The sequence below is a fragment of the Neoarius graeffei genome, chromosome 11 (assembly GCF_027579695.1).
Source record: "Neoarius graeffei isolate fNeoGra1 chromosome 11, fNeoGra1.pri, whole genome shotgun sequence".
NCBI lineage: Eukaryota > Metazoa > Chordata > Actinopteri > Siluriformes > Ariidae > Neoarius > Neoarius graeffei.
The window spans coordinates 82,753,711-82,778,906 of record NC_083579.1 but is presented as its reverse complement, the minus strand read 5'-3'; the positions used below and the strand labels follow the sequence as shown (position 1 = coordinate 82,778,906).

The 25,196-nt window shown below is 42.1% G+C and overlaps 2 protein-coding genes across 2 annotated transcripts in view; both read right to left on the bottom strand.

The window, feature by feature from the left end:
- Positions 1-25,196, bottom strand: part of LOC132894679 (zinc finger protein 260-like) — a 414,543-nt gene that overhangs the window by 167,879 nt on the left and 221,468 nt on the right. The gene's annotated exons all lie outside the window — the stretch shown is intronic.
- si:ch211-63b16.4 (uncharacterized) overlaps positions 1-25,196 on the bottom strand; it is a 166,337-nt gene that overhangs the window by 20,936 nt on the left and 120,205 nt on the right. Inside the window, exons 13-17 of the mRNA XM_060932841.1 lie at positions 23,573-23,652; positions 21,556-21,712; positions 21,158-21,241; positions 10,557-10,746; positions 5,303-5,922 (exon numbers count right to left, since the gene is read on the bottom strand). Of these exons, the coding sequence (XP_060788824.1) occupies positions 5,303-5,922; positions 10,557-10,746; positions 21,158-21,241; positions 21,556-21,712; positions 23,573-23,652 (1,131 nt within the window). The remainder of the gene's footprint in view (positions 1-5,302; positions 5,923-10,556; positions 10,747-21,157; positions 21,242-21,555; positions 21,713-23,572; positions 23,653-25,196) is intronic.

Below are 25,196 nucleotides of genomic sequence, written 5' to 3'. Positions count from 1 at the left end.
CACTCACAGAAGTCCTCACAGATATCTACAACATCTCTCTGAATCAAGCCATCATACCAGCAAGTTTTAAAGCCACCACTATTGTACCACTACCCAAGAAGTCACCAGCATCATCACTGAACGACTATAGACCCATAGCACTCACTCCCATCACGATGAAGTGCTTTGAGAGACTGGTTAAAGCCCACTTAACATCCACCCTCCCCACTACTCTGGATCCATACCAATTTGCCTACCGCCCCAAGCGCTCCACTGATGACGCCATAGCAATAGCACTCCACCTCTGCCTGGCTCATCTGGAGAACAAAAACAGTCACGTGCGGATGCTGTTCATTGACTTCAGCTCTGCGTTCAACACTGTCATCCCCCAACATCTGGTGAACAAGCTGAGTGAAATAGGCATCAGCACTTCACTGTGCAACTGGCTGCTGGACTTTCTAACAAACAGACCGCAGACAGTCAGAGTTGGAAACAACTCCTCAGCGACCACCATCATAAACACCGGGGTGCCGCAAGGATGTGTGCTGTCCCCCCTGCTGTTCACGCTGATGACTCACGACTGCTGTGCCAGATTTGAAACGAATCACATCATCAAATTTGCAGATGACACAACAGTGGTGGGCCTCATCAAAGACAACGATGACTCAGCATACAGAGAGGAGGTACAGCTACTCATCAACTGGTGTGAGAGGAACAATCTGCGTCTCAACGTCAACAAAACAAAAGAAATTACTGTGGACTTCAGGAAAAAACAACCAACACACATCCCACTGATCATCAATGGCAGTGCAGTGGAGTCTGTGAAAAGCACAAAGTTTCTAGGAGTGCACATCACAGATGACCTCTCATGGACTACCAACACCACCGCCCTGGTCAAGAAGGCGCAGACACGACTCCACTTCCTGCGGAGGATGAGAAGAGCCGACCTCCCCACATCTGCACTCACCACATTCTACAGGGGTGCCATTGAGAGCATCCTGACCAGCAGCGTCTCTGTCTGGCATGGCAGCTGTCTAGCTGTAGACAAGAAGGCGCTGCAGAGGGTGGTGAGGACAGCAGAAAAGATTATCAGGTCACCCTTACCAGCCATTCAGGACCTGTACACTTCACACTGTTCCAAGAGAGCGATGAACATTATCAAAGACCCCACTCACCCAGCACATAAACTGTTCTCTTTACTGCAGTCAGGGAAGCGCTACCGCAGCGTGCGGTGCCGCACAAGCAGACTGGGAAACAGCTTCTTTCCACAAGCTGTCAGACTCCTTAACTCACTGAGGAAAACTACATGAACATTCCAAAGATACCAAGAACATTCCATGAACATTTATTCACCATGCCCTTGCACCTTACCCTTCGCACCTTATATACTGCATCTATACTGCAGGACTCTACCTATACGACGACTGATTGTACTCTCTGCTGCTGCTGCTGCTGTGTGTGTGTGTGTGTGTGTGTGTGTGTGTGTGTGTGTGTGTGTGTGTGTGTGTGTGTATTTATTGTCCATCAGTATGTCTTATTATTGCACAGTGTGTGTGTGTGTTTTCACTGCAGTGTGTGTGTGTGTGTGTGTGTGTGTGTGGGTGGGTGGGTGATTTTTATCAATAGTATATGTATGCTTAGTTAAACTTGCACATTGGAGACTGGTCAAACGCAATTTCAAACTTCTGTGCTAACCCTGTTACATAGATTTTTGACAATAAAGTACACTTGAACTTGAACTTATCTCTTGTCTCCGTGCTCTCCCTCCTCTCCTGGTCACTGACTGTTCATTCTTTTATGATGCTTTGAGCTAGTCTGCTGTCTTTATACCCATGTTAGTTGTAATTTTGTTGTTTTCCTTTTCTCTGTCTCTTATCTGTTATGTCTTTGTTTGGCTGATTTGTCTGTCATTGTTTCTTTTCTCTTTTTTTTTGGTAGTGCCATTACTTTGTAAAACATCCTTGGGTTAGGTGAAAGGGGCTACATAAAATAAACTTGCTGTAACGCTACACCACGCTATCCCATAACTCAGCTGGAGCCTTAAAATAACCAAAGAATAATAATTCTTCCTGGAAAAATAGAAACAAGATGGCTGCCGGAAGCCGGTTGTTGAAACGGTATATAAATGTATCAGGAATTGTTTAAACATGTGATTTTCTTAACTTTCATGGTGTACATGGGTATATGTCAAGTGTGAACATCCAGGTCAGAGGACAGGTAAGATGTTGCCAGATTACGTCAGAATTGTATCCTGACTACTCGTTTACACAGTCATAGAACTTACTGCAGTTACAGTTGGGTAGTGGGTACTTGACAGTTGTTAGTACATAAGAATTCAGATGCAACCTAGAACTTAAATAGGGGTGCTAACAAGTCAGTTAATTAGTGAGGCAGGGGATGTGCTGGAGCTGATGGGTAGTTCAAGTTCTGATGGTCCTCTGCACGAAAAGACTTTTGTGGACTTTAAAGAGACTATATTATTTATTAACCATAACGTCAAGGATGAAGTAACTCATCTGGCCTGCCATCAAAACAACCCTGATGACCAAAATATCAAAACAGAACTGAAATGTGACGATGTGAGAAAGGACCAACCTCCACGAGAAACCGCTGACCTTAAATAGTGTACCATTTTCCTTTGTGTGTATTTACAATAGTGCTGTCAAGCGATTAAAATATTTAATCGCGATTAATGCCACGACTGTCATAGTTAACTCGCGATTAATCGCAATTTAATCGCACATTTTTGTCACATGAAAAACCATTGTAATTCTCTTATCAGCATAAAAAAGTGAATGGGCTTGCTTTGTACCAATGGTTTTTTTTTTTTATTGCAGAGCATAACACGTCTGGTCACAGCCACAGTTCGTTTTCGCCGATGGGAAAACGAAACCTAAGCCGAGCACCGTGGCTCTTCGTCCCGAGGCACGGGGCGAGCGTGCCATGCCCTCGCTGGTTCTTTGGGGGGAGGGCAGAGGACTCTGGCTGTGCGGGGCGTGGCATTACAGTCTAGCTGCTATCGTTTTTCTAAGCAAAGTCTCTGTTCCAAGTTCCTGGCAGTTTCAAAAGCTTATGAAAAACCTACATCATGTCACAGAGCGTTAATCTCGCGATAAAAAAATTATCGCCGTTAAAATTGAGTCAAGTTAATGCGATAATAACACGACATTTTTGACAGCACTAATTTACAACCAAATATATTTCAGCATTGTCAGTTTCTCCATGCTTAATACTGCTCATCACTTTGGTTAGAAAAATAGGCCAAAGGCAGAATCACATACAACTGAGACATGCCTCTGTCTATCCTGCACAACTGTCCGAATAGCGCTTAAATCTGAAATTCACTCAATTCAATTCGATTCAATTCAATTCTAACTGGCTTATTTTTTAGTTGTATAAGATACGGTTACAAAAGCATCTTTACAGAAATGCAAATGTAGATTTATATAAATATAGATCTCTAATGAGCAGGTCAAAGGTGTTATGTCTGAGGTCTGAATAACACTGTGCGCAATTTTGGTATAAACTACTGACTACAGTGCCTTGCAAAAGTATTCATACCCCTTGAACTTTTTCACATTTTTCCACCTTACAACCACGAACTTAAAAGTTTTTTATTGAGATTTTATGTGATAGACCAACACAGAGTACCACAGAATTGTGAAGTGAAATGAAAATGATAAATGGTCTTCAAAATTTTAAACAAATAAAAATCTGAAAATGTGATGTGCATTAGTATTCAGCCCCCCTGCGTCAATACTTTGTAGAGCCACCTTTTGCTGCAATTACAGCTGCGAGTCTTATGTGGTATGTCTCTACCAGCTTTGCACATCTAGACACTGACATTTTTGCCCATTCTTCTTTGCAAAATAGCTCAAGCTCAGCCAGATTGGATGGAGCAGCAATTTTCAAATCTTGCCACAGATGCTCAATGGGATTTAGGTCTGGACTTTGACTGGGCCATTCTAACACATGAATATTCTTTGATCTAAACTGTTCCATTGTAGCTCTGGCTGTATGTTTAGGGTCGTTGTCTTGCTGGAAGGTGAATCTCCTTCCCAGTCTCAAGTCTTTTGCAGCCTCCAACAGGTTTTCTTCCAGGATTGCCCTGTATTTAGCTCCATCCATCTTCCCATCAACTCTGACCAGCTTCCCTGTCCCTGCTGAAGAAAAGCATCCCCATAGCATGATGCTGCCACCACCATGTTTCACAGTGGGGATGGTGTGTGCAGGGTGATGAGCAGTGTTAGTTTTCCGCCACTCATAGCGCTTTGCATTTAGGCCAAAAAGTTCAACTTTGGTCTCATCTGACCAAAGCACATGTTTGCTGTGTCCCCTACATGGCTTTCTTCTTGCCACTCTTTCAAAAAGGCCAGATTTGTGGAGTGTACAACTTCTAGTTGTCCTGTGCACAGATTCTCCCACCTGAGCTGTGGATTTCTGCAGCTCCTCCAGAGTGATCATGGGCCTCTTGGCTACTTCTCTGACCAGTGCGCTCCTTGCTCGCTCTGTCAGTTTAGGTGGACGGCCATGTCTTGGTAGGTTTGCAGTTGTGCCATACTTTTTCCATTTTTGAATGATGGATTGAACAGTGCTTCTTGAGATGTTCAGAGCTTGGGATATTTTTTTATAACCTAACCCTGCTTTAAACTTCTCCAGAACTTTATCCCTGACCTGTCTGGTGAGTTCTTTGGTCTTCATGATGCTGTTTGTTCTTCAGTGTTCTCTAAAAAACCACTGAGGCCTTCACAGAACAAGTGTATTTATACTGAGAGTAAATTACACACAGTAGGACTCTATTAACTAATTAGATGACTTCTGAAGGCAACTGATTGCACTGGATTGTATTTAGAGGTATCAGAGTACAGGGGGATGAATACTAATGCACACCACATTTTTCAGATTTTTATTTGTTTAAAATTTTGAAGACCATTTATCATTTTTGTTTCACTTCACAATTCTGTGCTACTCTGTGTTGGTCTATCACATAAAATCTCAATAAAAAACTTTTAAGTTTGTGGTTGTAAGGTAGAAAAATGTGAAAAAGTTCAAGGGGTATGAATACTTTTGCAAGGCACTGTACATGTGCACGACTCAACTCTGAATACGTTCCTGTTTGCATAGCAAGAGGAAGTCTTAATCTTATGAATATACATTATGGACAAGAAAAAAAATAACATCTTAATAAATGTGACTATACACAGAAAGAGCTGATCCTGATGGGGAAAATATGTGAAGAGATATGATTCGAATGAATAAGTCTGGATGAAGAAAGCTGATAAAACCTGAATTCCTTGAGCTGGATGAACTCTTGACTGCTTACCTCAGTGTTTTTTGGCGTGCCTGTTACCCCATGTGAGGTGCTGACAGATTCCTTTCCAGTTGAGTCATTCTCTTTTTCTCCCTCTCTTTTCTCTCTACTGTCTCTTTCTTCTTCTCTTCCCCCCTCCTTCCATTCTGTCTCTCTGCACTGTCTGCTGTTATCATTCCCTTCTTTTTCAACTTTGTCTTTTCCAATTTCTCTTTCATCTCCCTCTGTACTGATCTGTCTCACTTCATCTTCGGTCTTTTTTTCATTCTTGGTTTCATTACTTCCAGGCGCTGTCTCCTGTCTTCTGACATCTCTCTCTGCTCTTCGCTTGTCTTTCTCCACCTTTCCATTCTCTCTCTGCTCTCCTCCTCTGTTCTTCAGCTCTTTCTCCAGCTCTGTCACTCTCTGTCTCAGGCTGTCTCTATCTCTCTTCACCTGAATTACAAATTTGTCATACTCCTCCCTGATCTTTCGTTCCTGTTTGCAGTTGAAGCACTCATGTAGCAGTGGAGGGACAGATGAGGAGCTGAGTGAGGATGAAGGTTTCTCAGCAGAGTGACGGTGTAGGGGATCCGCAAAAACAGACCCAGAGAGGCATCGGGAGAGCGGGATGGCACTTTTCATGACACACACTGTAAGAGACAAAAAACACCAAGGAGTGTTTGTAATAAAATAAGTAAAATCTTTCAGGAGAAAATGCTAAACAGAGCCTTCCACAGAGCCAGACATTTAACAATTATTCGCCAAAGGCGACATGAATACTGGTGATTATTATATGGCAAAAGCTACTTCTGGTACAATCGTGCCTTCTGATTGGCTCCTTGGTGGGCAGAATTTTCCCATAATGCCCATGGGTGATTATAGACTTTATTTCCAAGGTGCCGGCTTTCAATGTTGCAAAAAAACAAACAAAAACAAAATGACAAAAAAAAATATTAAATGGAAATCAAAACGGAATCAAAAATGGCCAAAACACAAAAAGACAAATGAGAGTCACCAAGCTATTCAAGAAATGAGCAACAAAGAGCATTCAGAAACCATTAACCGAAATTCAGTTTTGAAACCGCTAGCTGGGTCATTCCGTGCCAACTCACCTAAATTTCTGGAAACTCCCCAGGTCACCCCCTCAGATTTTGCTGAAAAAATTCTTACATGTAGATCTATATGTTTCTACAACCCCTGCAAAGTATTAGCTTTCAATTCCTCATAGTTTCCGAAAAACAGGCCTTTGAAATTTGACCCCCAAAAAGCTAAATTTGCAAAACGTGCTTTCTTCCAACTTCAGGAGCTTATAATTTTAAAATGGATTAAACCTGGAAGCCAATATTGCAGATATTTACTAAATGGCATCCAAATTTTTCAATTATGCCATCAGTTAGCCTCTGGGATGCTTATTTATCACTCTATAGGAAGCCAAAAATGGCTTTTCAGCCCAAATGAGCTAAAATAGGGTGTAACTATAGGAGCTATTCTGGAAAAATGGATCAACTCAGACTTTTCTCCTCATAACACAGTAATTATATGGTCATTATCTGTTCATAGGTACATTTTTTTCCAGGATAACACTGTTAGGTGATGAATTACAAAAGTTTTAACATAAGCCCATCTCTCCGAGGGCCCAAAAATAGCCCATTTTTGCCCCCCAGTCTGACCATGTGGTTAGGGGTTCAGGATCTTCTAATTTTTTCTTGATATTGTCTCCTATAAGATGTATCAACTGACCAAGTTATTTTAGCGAACACCTATGGCTTCACATTTAAATCAATTTTTATGTAAATGAACGTTTTTTTCATAAATCACTGTTTTGTCATATTCAGGACCTTATAAATCTGAAACAGAACTATATAGAAAAGTGATACTGCACAGATCTATAAACTGGCATACACATTTTCATATTCTGGAATGAGAATGCCTGAAGAATGCTTAGTTTTCTATCTATGGGAAACTGAAAATGGTAATTTGGCCCAAACTGGTAATTATTTATGAAGAGGTCCTTAAGTGAGGTTATGTGACAAAATTGATTATTCTACTCATAAAGTACTGGTAATAATGTTAGGTACTTTTGCTATTCATAAATATATTGTTTCAATCATGATCCATACATGTTTGGAGTTTTATTTAAAAACCTGTCCAACAGTACTTTAACAGTTTACTGAAGTCATGTTAGTTATGGCATACACCACCAGATGGAGTGACAGTCTAGGGACAGCAGAGTCAGCCTGTCTGTCTGGACATTCTTTGTGTGGTTGAGGCCCCCCACATAAAATCTGGAGGACATCAGTATCAACTGTCACAGCATGACTTTAAGCATGTTCAAGATCTGTTTTCTAAGATGTAACATTATGCACCTTTTAATACTAGATATTAAGAGTCAGGACAGATGAAAATGGCATTAAGGAGGTTTCTAAAAGTGGTAAAAATGACTCTTTGTCTTTGTATACATGCATATTATATAGAGTGTACATGTGTGTATCTGTATGTAGTAAAGAAATGAGATGCTACTCAAATAAACATTTTCTAGAGGTATTCTGATACAACAATCTAAACTGTCTTATGGCAGCTTATAAAACTCTGTAGTACCTCTGTCCAGGATAGTTCCATTTCAGGCCTATAAGCTGATAAATATGAGAAAAATGGAGTAATCATAAAAAAAGTTTGTATACATAAAAATTGATTTAAATATGAAGCCATGGGTGTTCGTTAAAATAATTTGGTCAGTAGATACATCCTATAAGAGACAATATTTAGAAAAAAAATGAAGATCCTGAACCCCTAGCCACATGGTCAAACTGGGGGGCAAAAATGGGCTATTTTTGGGCCCTCGGAGAGATGGGCTTATGTTAAAACTTTTGTAATTCATCACCTAACAGTGTTATCCTGGAAAAAATGTACCTATGAACAGATAATGACCATATAATTACTGTGTTATGAGGAGAAAAGTCTGAGTTGATCCATTTTTCCAGAATAGCTCCTATAGTTACACCCTATTTTAGCTCATTTGGGCTGAAAAGCCATTTTTGGCTTCCTATAGAGTGATAAATAAGCATCCCAGAGGCTAACTGATGGCATAATTGAAAAATTTGGATGCCATTTAGTAAATATCTGCAATATTGGCTTCCAGGTTTAATCCATTTTAAAATTATAAGCTCCTGAAGTTGGAAGAAAGCACGTTTTGCAAATTTAGCTTTTTGGGGGTCAAATTTCAAAGGCCTGTTTTTCGGAAACTATGAGGAATTGAAAGCTAATACTTTGCAGAGTGTAGAAGCATATAGATCTACATTTAGGAATTTTTCCAGCAAAATCTGAGGGGGTGACCTGGGGACCCCTAGGTGAGTTGGCACGGAATGACCCAGCTGTTTATTCTGCATGCGCGACTCAACTACGTTCCAGACATGAAGTGACGAAAGCAGCGTCAAGCCTCGTTATAAAGACTGTCTATTTTAATCTTAGAAATAAAAAAGCCATATAATAAACTCCTTATTAACCTCGCTTGTTCAGTCTTTACGGGAAAATATCAGACCTCTGTCTTTTTGTACAGACCTCGATCTGATATTTTCCCATAAAGATCAAGCAAGCAAGGTTAATAAGTAGTTAATAACAACAGACAAAGTCAAGGTTATTATTCACTGATTTTCACTGAGCCGGAGATGGATAATTGTTTTAGTATAAATACACAGGTTATTATTATTTTTTTAAAATTAAATTGTATTTAAAAACTTTTTATTTCAAACTCCAAAAGAGGCATGCAAATGTAATTATGGCACGGCGCAGACTTGTCACTTATCTACGCTGAGTCACATAAAATCCTTTGTTCTGAAATCGATAAAATAAATCCCAATCTCTCCTTCCCTTTGAATAGTTTTAGACCAAACTTTGGAGCATCTTTACTGCTTTTAGGAACAGCATTTTCTTTCATCATTTGTAATTCTTCCTCACTTACGGTGACGAAGCGATTGGCCGCCATTTTGCTGAGTCACTCGAGGTGATTATCAAGAAATAGTCAGAATCTCTCGACCAATCAGTGCACGATTTTCTATAATCACCTGCATATTTATACTAAATATTACTTATTTACTTACACTGGAATCAGTTGGAATTTTCTCTGGCAGTAAAATTTGGGTCCGCATGGGTTTCCTCCGGGTGCTCCGGTTTCCCCCACAGTCCAAAGACATGCAGGTTAGGTTAACTGGTGACTCTAAATTGAGCGTAGGTGTGAATGTGAGTGTGAATGGTTGTCTGTGTCTATGTGTCAGCCCTGTGATGACCTGGCGACTTGTCCAGGGTGAACCCCGCCTTTCACCCGTAGTCAGCTGGGATAGGCTCCAGCTCGCCTGCGACCCTGTAGAACAGGATAAAGCGGCTACAGATAATGAGATGAGTAAAATTTGGTGACTGAAAAACAAATTAGGACAGAACCATGTCTTGGTGCTTTTTTTCCAGAGTAAACTTAAACACTACAGGAGCATTATACAGAATCTTGAATCTCATATAGAATTTCATTTCTACAATCTCTAAAACTATTAAACACAAGCTCTATCGTCTACAGGAACACACACAACACAGATTTATATACCAGCACAATTTAAGCTTATACGTATTTATATGCATTCTGGCTCAATGAATCCAATTTAGGTCCGTTTTTATTGCACATGCGAGCACCTTATTGGTGTGAGCTCAGTGTCCTGCTAATTAGATTGGAGACCAGTTCTTCATCAGTCTTTTGCTATTTATGTTGGCAGAAATAAAAATCATCCATGTTGATGTTAAAGTTGCCATCTACACTCAACGTTTGCTTTAATAAGAACATCAGTACACCTGCTCATTTATACAGTTATTCAATCATATGGCAGCAGTACAGTGCATAAAATCATGCAGAGATTCAGTTAATGTTCACATCAAACATCAGAATGGAAGAAAACCAGGCTGGTTATTCTCCTCTGATTTCTTTCATCAGCAAGGTGTCTCAGCTTGCAGATCCTCTGCTTACAAAACGTGTTTTGTTTTTTTGCACCATACTGTTGTGTGTGAAAATACCAGGAGATCAGCACTTTCTGAAATACCCAAACATCCCATCTGGTACCAACAACCATGCCATGGTTAAAGTCAGAAAAACATTAACTGAAGCTCTTGACCTGTATCTGCATGAGTTTATGCACTGCACTGCTGTCATACGATTGACAGATTGGATAGCTGCATAAATGAGCAGGTGTACAGATGTTCCTATTAAAGTAGGAGGTGAGTGTACGTATGCTTTATACTTAATTACCATCCACTGCTCCACTCTTTTCCTCTGTAAACCGAGAGCCACAGCTGTGATATCCGCTTGGTTCTGGTGGTCTGGGTTTCTCTAGTTGTGGCAAGAAGGGGCGGCTCTCTAAAACGTCCAGGCTGCGTTTGGGTTTGAGCTGAGTGAGATGTCCTGGACTGCTCACAATAGAGGGCAAGGAGGCCTGAGACTTGACCAAACAGAACAGGACAAGGAGAAAACTAAATTACTGAAATTCTGTTGTTCCTTTTAATAATGTTGTGCTTTATGGCTTCTGGTTGCACAAGTACCAGACTTTCCATTGGACAGAACAGACATTTAAAAGTGTGTAGACTTGCCCCAATATATACTCCTAACATTAACTATACAATCCCTGTACCCATGTTATACAATTAGAAATATATTATACTACTAATGCCAGTATATGTGGTTAGCTTTTGAATTGGAAAATGATGAGTAATAATCTTTGGGTAATGGGTTGTTGCTGGATCTCTTTGTATTCTTATAGAGAAATGGATTATAGTGTAATATATTCAGTATATTCAGAAATATAAACACAGTATATTGTACATTATTTTATCCACATTCACTGGATATGAGCAATTGTGTGCTCTGATTGGCTACTCTACTACTAGGCTATCAGCTCATATACCTGTACTGTGAGTAGAGAAAAACAAAATGGCGGAGCATGTTGCTGAACCAACGAAGGATGAGATAAAAACTCTACTCGAAAACAAGACCCCCCCCCCCCCCAAAAAAAAATACAAAAACGGCAACAAAATATGGAATAAAAGTATTTGATGGTAAGAACATATCGTTTTATTTTTCAAGAATTATCATCACATTTTTCACAAATTGCTCATGTCACTTCACCAGTTTGTTCAAATTCTTCACCTTTAAGCATTAAAACGTTGAATTTTTTAGACTGGTTCAAAAGCTCAAAGAAGTTTGAAAATTATAGAACTGAAATATCCAAGGAAGAATTAAATAAATGTCTAAAGCTATTCTATACCTCAGCATGACAGCAAGACGACACCTTCTACAAAAAAACAACACCAAAGTCAATTCGTACAGCCATCGATAGGTTTTTAAGAAGTCCGCCTCAGCGGAAATGATTTTGTCAGACGTTTTGTATAAAGTTTTTATTTATTGAATTTGTAAAAATTAAAAAAGTTCTGTTTCTCAAAATCCAGTGAACGTGGATAGAATAAAGCAATTATTCCATGAAATTGAGTCATACATGAGCTGACAGCCGAGGAGGCGCGTAGCACCGAGTGGGCTATAAGCCATGTACAACGACACGGAGTTGTTAAATGATAAAAAAAATAATTATAAATAAATAAACAATAATTAAATAAACCATTTTAAAATAAATAATTTGAAAATAAATTGTTAAATATAAAAAACACAGTATATTGTACAATATGCGCAATATATTACATTTAAGCTTGTGCTTTATCTACATGGCATCAGTCCATGTTCCCCCCCATCATGTCCTTCTGCTTTAGTTTGCTTACTGGTAGATGTTTTTATTCTTAATCTGACTTCATTAGTGGGAAAAACATGCCCTTCTCCTGACCGTGATTTAATATACAGGCTATGAAGGTTTTTTCTGTCCTGGTGAGTCATCCCTGTAACACTTTTTTATTTTAAGTGAGATGAGATGAAAGTGTGTTATTTTGGGAATTACCCACATGAGAGAAAACAATTCAAATGACATCGACAGCTGCATTAAAAATAACCCTCACACACTTCCTGTGTTTTTATTAAAGCCATTCTGCATGTAAGCATTAGGTAGAGTTGAGGAAGTTTGTGATAAAGTTCTTCTACAAGAAGTCTTTTATGTAGCATGTTCAGAGCTAAAACTGAGATGTTTGTACTTTTGTACTTCACAAGTCAGGTTACTGAAGTTCAAGTAAGGTCCAAGTCTGCATCTCTCAAGTCCAACTTGAGGCGAAAAAGCCCCTTTTCAACATGCAATTTTATGCAGGAATTCAAATGTTAATTACTGAAGCAAGGATTAAGAACAACAACAACTTTATTCATCACATGCTTATGAAATTTCTCTCTGCATTTAACCCATCTGAAGCAGTGAACACACACATGAGCAATGAGCACACACACACACACACACACACACACGCACGCGCACAGCAATGGGCAGCCATGCTAACAGCGCCCGGGGAGCAGTTGGGAGGTAGGTGCCTCACTCAAGGGCACCTCAGCCCAAGGCCGTCCCACATTAACCTCACCGCAGGTCTTTGAACTGTGGGGGAAATCGGAGCACCCGACGGAAACCCATGCAGACACGGGGAGAACATGCAAACTCCACACAGAAAGGCCCTCACCAGTCGCTGGACTCAAACCCAGAACCTTCTTGCTGTGAGACGACCATGCTAACCACTTACACCACTGTGCTGCCCATACACCAAGTGTGAATGGACATCACATCCTGGGAAAATCAACACCATGATGAAGACCTAGTACAGTTCCTACATATGAACTGAAGCTAATAGCATAGCAGAAAGAAGGAACGCATCACAGAAAGATCACACCATCACAATTCAGAAACATCTCATCTCATCTCATTATCTGTAGCCGCTTTATCCTGTTCTACAGGGTCGCAGGCAAGCTGGAGCCTATCCCAGCTGACTACGGGCGAAAGGCGGGGTTCACCCTGGACAAGTCGCCAGGTCATCACAGGGCTGACACATAGACACAGACAACCATTCACACTCACATTCACACCTACGCTCAATTTAGAGTCACCAGTTAACCTAACCTGCATGTCTTTGGACTGTGGGGGAAACCGGAGCACCCGGAGGAAACCCACGCGGACACAGGGAGAACATGCAAACTCCATTCAGAAACATTACACAGAGAAACAACGCTTAGAACTGCATCACACGCTCTGCGAGACTTTGCAAAGAGGAATAGAGACAACAAGGTATTAATAACCAAACTAATTAAGGACTGAACGTAGAACAAGTGCACACATGAGAAAAACAAACTAAACTATTGATAAGACAGGGGTTTGAACAGGACAGGAACCAAAACAAAAGCACATGGCCATAAACACTAGGAATCACGACTTGCACTGAGAAGGGAAATTTATGATACAAATGTCTGTTATGACATCACAGACTGGGATGTGCTGCTTAGCCCACACTGTGAGGACATAGAGGGGCTGACACACTGTCTGACAGATTACCTCAACTTCTGTGCAGACGTGGTCTCCCCCGCTAAGACTGTACAGTGTTACCCTAATAACAAGCCATGGGTAACACAGGAAGTCAAAGCTGTCCTCAACAGGAAGAAGGCCGCCTTCAGGAGCAGGGATAGGGAGGCAATGAAAGCAGCACAGCAGGAGGTGAAACGCTGCGTGAGGGAAGCTAAGGACAGCTACAGGAGAAAGGTGGAGCAGAAGCTGAAGGAGAACAGCATGAGGGAGGTCTGGGAAGGTGTGAAAACCATCACAGGCCACAATACAAAGGCTACGTTTACATTAGACCGTATCTGTCTCGTTTTCTTCGCGGATGCACTGTCCGTTTACATTAAACCGGGAAACGCCGGGAAACGGGAATCCGCCAGCGTCCACGTATTCAATCCAGATCGTGTCAGCTCCGGTGCTGTGTAAACATTCAGAATACGCGGATACGCTGTGCTGAGCTCTAGCTGGCGTCTCATTGGACAACGTCACTGTGACATCCACCTTCCTGATTCACTGGCGTTGGTCATGTGACGCGACTGCTGAAAAACGGCGCGGACTTCCGCCTTGTATCACCTTTCATTAAAGAGTATAAAAGTATGAAAATACTGCAAATACTGATGCAAATACTGCCCATTGTGTAGTTATGACTGTCTTTAGGCTTGCCATCCTTCCACTTGCAAGTGATATGCGCTGGGATCATACACACAGCGGCTCAGTCCCGAATCACAGCTTGTTCACTTCACTCGCGCGCTCTGTGAGCTGCACAAGGCCGGAGTGCGCACCCTCCAGAGGGCACTCGCTGTTCAGGGCGGAGTGATTTGGAGCGCAGGATGCCTGCGGAGCCGAGCGTATCCGTGTATTGGTATTGCTGTGTGCACGCAAATCGTGTATTGGTGTTGCTGTGTGCACACTAATCGTTTTAAAAACGTTAATCTGATGATCCGCTGATACGGTCTAATGTAAACATGGGCAAAGACCAGAGTCGTTGAGGGGACAGTGGAGAGGGAGAACGAGTTGAATGACTTCTTCAATTGGTTCAACCAGCCCAGCCTCACTGCAGCCATCTCTCCTTCTTCCCTCAACACACCTCCCCCCAGTCATCACAGCAGCCCCCTCCTCCCCACCTCAACACAGACTCCTATATGCATTACTGCAGACCAGGTCAGAGGTCAACTGAGAAAGCTTCACCCCAGGAAAGCAGCAGGCCTGGACAAGGTGTGTCCATGACTACTGAAGACCTGTGCTGCTGAACTGGATGAACCACTCCAACGCATCTTCAACCTCAGCCTGCAGCTGGGGAGAGTGCCCACCCTCTGGAAGACATCATGTATCGTTCCAGTTCCCAAAAAGAAATCGGCCCAGCGAGCTGAACGACTTCCGACCGGTGGCACTCATGTCACATCTGATGAAGACGCTGGAGTGGCTCTTCCTCAGCCTCCTCAGACCCCAGGTACAACATGCCCAGGACTGTCTGCAGTTTGCATACTGGGCAGGTGTCGGTGTGGAAGACGCCATTCTCTACCTGCTACACAGAGCCCACTCGCATCTGGATAAGGGAAATGGCACAGTGAGGATCCTCTTCTTGGACTTCTCGAGTGCCTTCAACACCATCCAGCCCCTACTGCTTCAGGACAAACTGAACAGAATGCGAGTGGACCCCTGCCTGGTCACCTGGATCTCCAGCTACCTCACTGACAGGCCGCAGTACGTCAGGCTGAAGGACATCATGTCTGACACTGTAATTAGCAGCATCAGAGCACCCCAGGGCATGGTGCTGGCCCCTCTTCTCTTCACCCTGTACACGGCGGACTTCTGCTACAACTTGGAGCTGTGTCACATTCAGAAGTTTGCCGATGACACAGCCATCGTTGGGTGTATCAGTGACGACAGAGAGGAGGAGTATAGGAGCCTGGTGAGGGACTTTGCTGTGTGGTGCAACAGGAACCATCTGCAGCTCAACACCTTGAAGACCAAGGAGCTGGTCATTGACTTTGGGAGGTCCAGACCAAGGTCACGACCAGTTCTGATCAAGGGAGTCAAGGTGGAGGCTGTGGATTCCTACAAGTACCTCGGGCTGTGGCTGGACAGCAAGCTGGACTGGACTTGCAACACCAATCACTTATACAGGAAGGGACAGAGCAGGCTATTGAGGTTTTTCACCCACGTGACCAAGTTATGTGATGCATCGTTAGGCTGCCATTTTGAACGTCACGGCTCGAATCAGTTTGAATGCGAGGAAGGCGACAAACGAAAAACATAAACGAAAAAGGAGCGAGATGCAGAAAACACCTTCACTATCCAGCGACGTAGGGCATTTACAGGGTGAGCAGAGGGAGAGGTATTTGCAAAAATTGAGGTTAGCAGGCTTAGAGAACGATGTTTACCTGCTTCCACCAGGATTGTTCACTGACGTACGGAAGTACACGAAGCCCTCGTCTTTACCTGACTTCGGCCCACATGATCTGTATACTTATGTCGTTAAAAACCCATCGCCATACACAGGTATTGATCTGAAAGCGTATAAGAGTTTGGATGCCTACAAATATTTTGTGTCAGGCTGGGTAACATGCCTACATCAGTGGGTCGTCCCTGGAGCCGGTGGTCGCCATCTTATTACAGCTAAGGTTTGTTCACATTTTCATTTACTTTCGGTCCTCAGGATAAACAAAATGTTATTAAATGTCATTGAAATAACTTCTTAGTCTGTTGAGACATGGCCCGTTATAAATTTGCTGTTACCAGGCAATGACCAAGAACTGTATTATTAGGGTCAGTGTCTGTGTTGTAGCAGTGTACTAGCAGCTAGCTGTTAGCACTAGCTAATGTCAACAACATAGTAGCTGGTATGTTACTGTAGCAATGTTTACGTTCAGTCATTTGGATGACTGTTAAAACCTTTCAGTCTCAAGTTTTTCCTTTACTGTATTTACTAGTTTACTGTAATTATGATCCGGCAGCTATTTACACCGGATCCAGTGTAAATAGCTGCCAGAGCGCTCTCTGGCTTGCTCCCCCTCAAATTAAGCAGCGCGCTGCTTAATTTGAGGGGGAGCAAGCCGGAGCGCGCTCCGGAACCTCGGCCGGAGCACTCCGGGAGCAAGCCGGAGCGCGCTGCTTAATTTGAGGGGGAGCAAGCCGGAGCGCGCTCCGGAACCTCGGCCGGAGCACTCCGGGAGCAAGCCGGAGCATGCTGCTTAATTTGAGGGGGAGCAAGCCGGAGCGCGCTCCGGCAGCTATTTACACTGGATCCGGTGTAAATAGCTGCCGAATCATAATTACAGTAAACTAGTAAATACAGTAAAGGAAAAACTTGAGACTGAAAGGTTTTAACAGTCATCCAAATGACTGAACGTAAACATTGCTACAGTAACATACTAGCTACTATGTTGTTGACATTAGCTAGCTTGACCTTCAAAATGGCGGACACCGGGGCGTCACGTAACCCTGTGACATCAGGTGAAATACCTCAATACTTCCTTAGGAGGCTGCGGTCCTTTAATATCTGCAGGAAACTCCTGTGGATGTTCTATCAGTCTGTGGTTGCCAGTGTCCTGTTTTACACCGTGGTGTGCTGGGGGGGCAGCACATCCAAGAAGAACACATCCAGGCTGGACAAACTGATCAGGTGGGCCGGCTCTGTGGTCGGCATGAAGCTGGACTCTCTGGTGACGGTGGCAGAGAAGAGGACTATGGACAAACTATTGAACATCATGGGCAATGCCAGTCACCCTCTGCACACCGTCATCAGCAACCAGAGGAGCCTGTTCAGTGACAGAATGCTCCTTCCCAAGTGCAGGACGAACAGACTCAAAAACTCCTTTGTCCCTCACACCATCAGACTGTACAACTCCTCTCTGGGGGGGAGGAGGGGGAACAGGAGGACAGAGGACGGGAAGGAGCAGTAGCCTAGCCTGACAATAAGCAACACCGGACAATGTGCAATATAATGTGCAATATCTTTCCTGCTCCCCCCCCCCACACACACACACACTTACCCTAACCCCACTTCTCACCCCTCCCTCTCTTCCCCATATCTTATTCTTTTATATTTGTATTTGTAAATACTTAATTTATTTTAATTTATCTAGAAGTTTTCTCTATTTCTTTTCTCTGTTTATCTGTAATGATGCTGCTGGAATCTTAATTTCCCTGAGGGAACCCTCCCAAAGGGATCAATAAAGTTTTATCTAATCTAATCTAATCTAATCTAATCTAATCTAATCTAATCTAATCTAATCTAATCTAAATACCAACAAATAATTTATGACATTGGGAGGAATAGTAATAGACATATCTTATGGCAGTAATAAGACTGCCATGGTAAATGTAAATACCTGCCACCTGTTAAAATACTGTTTGGTGTTAATAGCCCTGCATGTGGAGGGGAAGGGTGAGAAGTTTGTGCAGACTCTGGCCATCTTAAAGCTCATAGGCAACGGTTTTCAATTTATGCATATTTGAAACTTTATATGTTAAAAACCCTCTGTAATTTTCTTCTGGTCCCAAGAAGTATTGTTAATAAGTAGTTAGTGCGGATCGTGGCAAATTTCTGTTCGGCGATTTTCGTGACCACTTGGCGCGTGACGTTATTCAAGACAAACAAACCGCTTGAGTTGAGTCCACTTCCGTTTACTTGCCTTGCCATTCGGCTCGAGTCCAGACGTGCGTTCAGGAATTTCCAAAGAAAAAACATGCCTTATTGTTGTGCAGTGAAGTGTAACAACGAGACCGGTTCAGGAAGAAGTTTTTACCTTTTTCCGAGAGAGGAGAAGAGGCGGAGAGAGTGGACTGGCTTTTTCTGGAAGAGGAGAAGAGGCGGAGAGAGTGGATTGGCTTTTTCCAGAAGAGGAGAAGAGGCGGAGAGAGTGGATTGTGCGTGTGAAACAAAATCAAATAGTCAAAGGGCGCTTTCACACCGCTAGTTCGATTATTTGGTCCGCACCAGGCAGTAAAATTGTTACATTGTAGCGTACAGACTGCGTGTGGTCCGCGTTCACACATGCAAACGAACCAAATTGGTCTGAATTACGTTTTGTCATCTTCCGGTGGAAATAAGCGCCAATTTGGACTTTCACAATGGAGCGACACATTCGCACACTGTTTCTTGCGCTGGTCCTTGCTTTTTATATCGTCAACATTACCCATATCTGGCAAAATATTCAGTTCCGGAATGAGTCGCGGCTGCAGCTGGAGAACAATCTTCAGATATACTGGATTCGCCGAAGGCGTATTGCACGTCATTTCAGGCAGAGGAGACGCGCTATTTTCACCAATGCTGTCCTGCTGATGAGACAAGCACCTTTCCAAAGACCCACAAGGTAGGCTATAGTCTGTTAACCTGAGAAGCCAGCCGGCTTTTACTGTAGAATCAGGGCCGGTTCTGCCCTAATCTGGACCCGGGTGCAACATCGTGCAACCCCCCCCCAAAAAAAAAACACACACACACACACACACACCAGTCTAAATTAGGACAACCATCACATAACTATAAACATTTTACATCAACTATTTTAACTAAATGGGCTATAATAAATAAGCCTGCAGCCATGGCGGGCTGCCTTAAAAAGTAACCATTCAATGACACAACTGAACCAACCACCAATGAACTAACTCGTCAGGTCTCGTCTCTCGAGCCCGCGATGATTCCCGTGGGAAGGGCAACAATTGATACATTTTTACAAACAACCAATAAACAGCCAATAGGGAGGTTGCAACGTTCAGGCTCTCCTTTGCTCAGAGACACTCAGTAATGCACTTATTCAGGAACAGAGAGAACTCTTTATTTTTTATTTTATCTTATTTTTTGGGGCCCCTCGCCACACCAGTCCCGGGTGCAAACGCTACCGTTGCTACCCCTCCAGAACCGGCCCTGTGTAGAATCTGTTATGCTGTAGGTTAATACAGGGCAATCTGAATTTCCCACTGACAGAATGCTGACAGAGCTGGAGCACGTGCGTGTGCCTGATGCCGCTGTTTACAGGACGTTATAATGATCACATTGTGTAGATGCTCACATCATTATCTTTATAGTTATAGTTATTAAAATAGTTACTATTCTTAGTGTGGGCAGCCTTTTACATTATATCCAGTGTAGACACACCCCACTTTTCAATGAAAAAATGTGCGTATTATGCGTATTTAGACCTGAGTTGGTCCAGGTTCGCGTTCTCACCAGAGGGACCGCACCAGAGGTTGACATTTGGTGCGGAATCAAGCGGACCGAGACCACCCCTTTTTGGAGGTCTTGGTCCGCTTGATTTAGTGCGCACCCGAGTGCGATTGATGCTTTCACACCGACGAAAACGAACCAAACTAAGAGCTTTTGGTTCGAATGGACTGTTTAGTGTGCACCAGCTGCTGTTGGTGTGAAAGCACCCAAAGAAGAAATGGACCAGCAACACTCAAGCAAAAAGGAGAAGATTGGAGGTAAACTTTTACTTTTACTTGCAATTGACAAGTCAAGAATCCTGAGGGATCCTGTACAATCACTGTGGAAATGAGACAAAGGGATATTTCCTCACTTAGAGTCGGCTATAAATAGTATAATGCCGCGGATGGCAGGCTAATGTGGCCTACCGGTGCACTGTCCAGTAATCATTACCTATATCCACTAAGGGAGGGTGGTTTAATTATTCTTCAAAAGGGCTCTTATTTAGTATTATGACGAAAGCAGGAATTTATCATAACTACCAGGATAAATCGTTTGGGCGCGAGTCTTGTTGAGGTCCGGGGTCACCGCGATCGGAGTCGGCCGAGTCGCTGTCCGATTCCGAGGCCGCACGGTCAAACCAGTGAGCCTCATTCACAGATTGCTTCGCAACAGCCATAGGTTCATACATATATGGTTTCACCTCTCGATATTCAATTTGGAGAGTTCCTACTTCAAAATCGCTATCGCTTTCAGACATTTTACACAACCTCTCACGACCAAAGTCCGTACACGTGTGCTCGGTTCGCAAGTAAACACAGAACTGCTCCTGGTCTGTTTGGCTTGAATGACGTCACGACAACGGTCTCCTGGCGGTGAAAGTGCGCATAAGTGAGATGCAAACAAACCTTCAGAAATTAGGCAAAACAGTATATTTTAACTGTTTTATTCAATTTTAGGGTGCAAATTAGATACTAGAAAGATTGAATTCGCTTTTTGGGTCATCGTTCTAGACAATAAAGTTGATATTCTACGTTTCACCTCTGACCCTTGGCCATGACCTTGAATGGATTGGACTAGCAATCAAAATCATCAACCAAGTCACACTTAAATCCAGCTTCAGGACTCAGACTACATCACTGCTTTGCAGACCTTTCAAAGGAAAAGTGCTGGCTCATACTCAGCTCATCCTCTCCTTGAGCAGGAGCAAATGTGAGAAAATGATTAAGCATCAACACTTACTCTTCGATCAGCACTGACCAGTGGGAGGATCTGTGTTCTAGTCAGAAGAAGGCTGTTTTTTTCTGCTGTCCACATGTTTTGTACCTAAACGGACAAATACAATTTAGTTTAATCAAGCAGACAGGTATATAATACAGGTAGGGTCAAGTGAGTTTTAAAAATAATAATAATAATAATAATAATAATAATAATAATAATAAGTTTCATCTTCTGGGCCCTAAATACATGGCATCACCTCATGTATCCTGAAATGGTCTGGGGGGGTTCTGAGCATATATCATAAAAACAAAATTCTGTGAGTTGTAACCTATGTACATGTTGTGCATGTACTGGCCATTAAGACACAGCACAGGGGTGTGTGTGTGTGTGTGTGTGTGTGTGTGTGTGTGTGTGTGTACCTGTGCAGGTGTGTAGTGGATCTGGGAGGTGTGTACAGGCCGTGAAGGTACATTCAAAGCCTGTGCAGCAAACTGCAGGCAGCTCATCATCTCTGTGATGGAGGATGACTGGATTGGCACAGTGACCATAAGACATGTCCGACAGTTTCCTCCCAGACTGTACCAAACGAAAAGACAGGCAGCCAAGATACAGCTTCAGACAACACAAAAGATTTATGCCCAGTAGTTTATCACAGAAATAGAACTTATATTAATTGTAGATAAATTAATAAATATACACTACAATCATGAAGCAGTGTTTCCCCTACCATTATATTGGGGGTGCTCCCCCCCCCACACACAATAAGGTCCAATAAATAAATAAATAAAAACCCAGGTGTGCAGACACTAGGACCACACAGAAAGAGCGCCTGCTCAAAAACAGGTGAGGTTGCAGGCACTAGGACCATGCAGAAACATCCCCTGCTCAAGCTACCGGTTCCCCGTCCACTTCACTCTCCTCTCGTATGTTTAAAAGTGATTCAAACAATTCGATTCAAACAATAGTTAGCAATGTCAGAACCCCCCCAAGCAGACATATGGAGGACATATGACTTTATTTTTAAAAATAATAAATAAATAAAAAAAATGAGAGTGATGTCTTCAGACATATCATCTCATCTCATTATCTGTAGCCGCTTTATCCTGTCCTACAGGGTCGCAGGCGAGCTGGATCCTATCCCAGCTGACTACGGGCGAAAGGCAGGGTTCACCCTGGACAAGTCACCAGGTCATCACAGGGCTGTCTTCAGACATACTCTATATTAAGTTAGCTCACATTATGTTATGAATGGTCATCATGAGATCATGTTGGAATATAATATTACTTTGTAAACATCCTCAAGTTTGCTAGCCATAGAAAATGACTTATTTTTTACGCTATTTCAAATGAGCACAGTCAGCCTACTACTGTACTTCACTCAACACATTCATCAGAGTCATAATCAGCAGTGGAGAGGGGAGTGAAAAATTACAGAAAGAAAAAATAAGCTCTCCAACTTTCTCATTAGAATCATAACTCAATTAGAACTATAAATGGTTCATATCCCATTTAAATCTCTTAATACTCGTTAAAAAAAAAAGATTTGTCAAAGAAATGCTCTATTGTAAAAATTGTTCAAATCATTGTTCTCAAATAAATGTGAAGACTTAAATATGACTCCTCTAACTGTTTATTCAGGTCCAAATGCTCTGTAATAGGAGGAAGGGGTCCTGCAGATGACCATCCTCATCCAGCACCACCACCACCAATAAACTTAGGGGAAACACTGTGAAGCATGCATTAATGTATTCAGGTATTAATTATTCAACTTGACACTTGTCACTCTGGAAGTGTTTCTTGAGAAGAGGGTAGTGGTAGCTCAGTGGTTAAGACACTGGACTTCTGATCAAAAGGTGATAAATTGGAATCCTAGTAGATTAGATTAGATTAGATTAGATTAGATTAGATTAGATTAGATTAGATTAGATAAGATAAAACTTTATTGACCCCTTTGGGAGTACTGCTAAGCTGCCACTGCTTAATACTTAACTGCTCAGTTGTATAAATGAGATACGGCTGTATGCCAAATGGCTTAAATGTGAATTCAGAAGAGATTGCAGCCTCCTCTTCCTCAATTAAAAAGCTACTCGAGTGATGTGAGTAATAATTCAGGTTTGAAAGTAACACTCATTAAAAAAACAACAACCTGATCTAGAATATTTCAGTGAAAGATCTTTTTCAATTAAATTTCCTTCTGATTATATTTTTATTAAGGATAATCTATTACACTGACCACAGAGCTGAGGTAGTGCTGTCTTATAGCGCATGGGTGCAAATATAAAATCACACAGGGAGGGCTCCGAGCTGCAATCTAGGAGTCTAGGTGAAATTTTACATACACTTCGATTACAGTATGAAATCATAGCTCTCATACAAAATTACAAACCACTGACTGAGCAAAAGTAGTGACTGATGATGATGATGAATGACTCTCACCAGTCTCTCAGAACACGAGTGAGTTTGGACTCTCTATATGGAATGTGTTGAGCGCCTGTGTTGCTCAGAGAAAATATTACCTGCAATTTAAAAAAAAAAAGTTACCAATTACCCATAATAATGACACTATAAGAACCAATACACTCAATGGCCATTTTATTTGGAACACCCATCCACCTGCTGTTTTCTGCAGTTCTCGCATCAGCCAATCCCTCAACAGCAGCACAATGCATCACTTCATGCAGATACAAATCAAGAGCTTCAGTTCATTAATGTTCACTTCAAACATCAGAACAGGAAAAATTGTGATCTCAAAGTGTGACTCTCTTTCACTGTGGTATGGGTGTTGGTTTGATCCAGATGGACTGGTTTGAGTATTTCAGAAGCTGCTGATCTCCTGGGGTTTTCACACACAACAGTCTCTAGAGTTTACACAGAATGGTGCAGAAAACAAAAAACACTGAGTGAGTGAGCGACAGTTCTGTGGGTGGAAACAAACGCCTTGTTGATAAGAGAGGGTCAGAGGGGAATGGACAGATTGGTTCGAGCTTTTTTGCCAGGAAGGATATAGCAACTCATATAATCACTCTTTACAACCGTGGTGAGCAGAAAAGCATCTCAGCATGCAACAGCAGAAGAACACATTGGGTTCCACTCCTGCAGCCGAGAACAGGGATCTTACAATCAACAACACGTTCCTATTAAAGTGGCCGGTGAGTGTAAATTTACAATAAAATACACAAAGCTTCAGTTACATGTTAGGGGATAGCAAAAAATTAATTAATTAATTAATTAATTAATTAATTAATTAATTAATTAAAATAACTCAATATAGAACCCATAGGTTTTTTTTCCATTGCACTACATAAAATTTTGCACCAGAACAAACCTATGGTTCTTTTTCCTGAGTTTTCTGAAGTTTCTGAGTTCTGATTGGATGAGTTTTGGTACATGCTCAAGAATGGACCCAACAGGATCTCATGGCACTATAGAAGGCAGGCTATAGTAACACTGGTTACATTACAGGTTCCTAACCCTGGTCCTGGAGAACCCCCGATGTTGCTCATCTGAATGTTTTCCCTGATCTGAACATACTTGGTTCAAGTAATCAACTAATTAACATCCTTTCTTGAGTTGAACAGCAGAGAAAACACTAAAAATGTGCAGGACAGGAAGTACACCAGGATTATAGTTTGAGAACCTGTTGGTTATGCTTTTAGTGTCACACAGCATATGATACCACACACAGACCAACAGCCAATGCCTTTACTTTTTTCGTTTTTGCTTCTGGATCTTCAACAATCGTGAGTCTTCCTCATTTAGAGTGTTTCCTCCTTGTTAGACACAGAGGACAAAGTGTGCTTTGATGACCTAATCACTTTTACTGTTATAACTAATTGTTCCATTCATTTCTCACGTAAATGACAATCTGACCTAGAACTAGAAGTTCCGTTGGTGCCAATATGGAATAGGACATGTTTTTAATGAGCAGTGTGAAAATGCCCTTAATGCTCTTTTGCTATTCTCTGAATAAGGCATCTGTGCCTTGGATGTTCTAACAATAAGGAAAAAGGACATATCATAGGCTGCTTTGTATCAGATCTTAGGAAACCCATAAAAACAC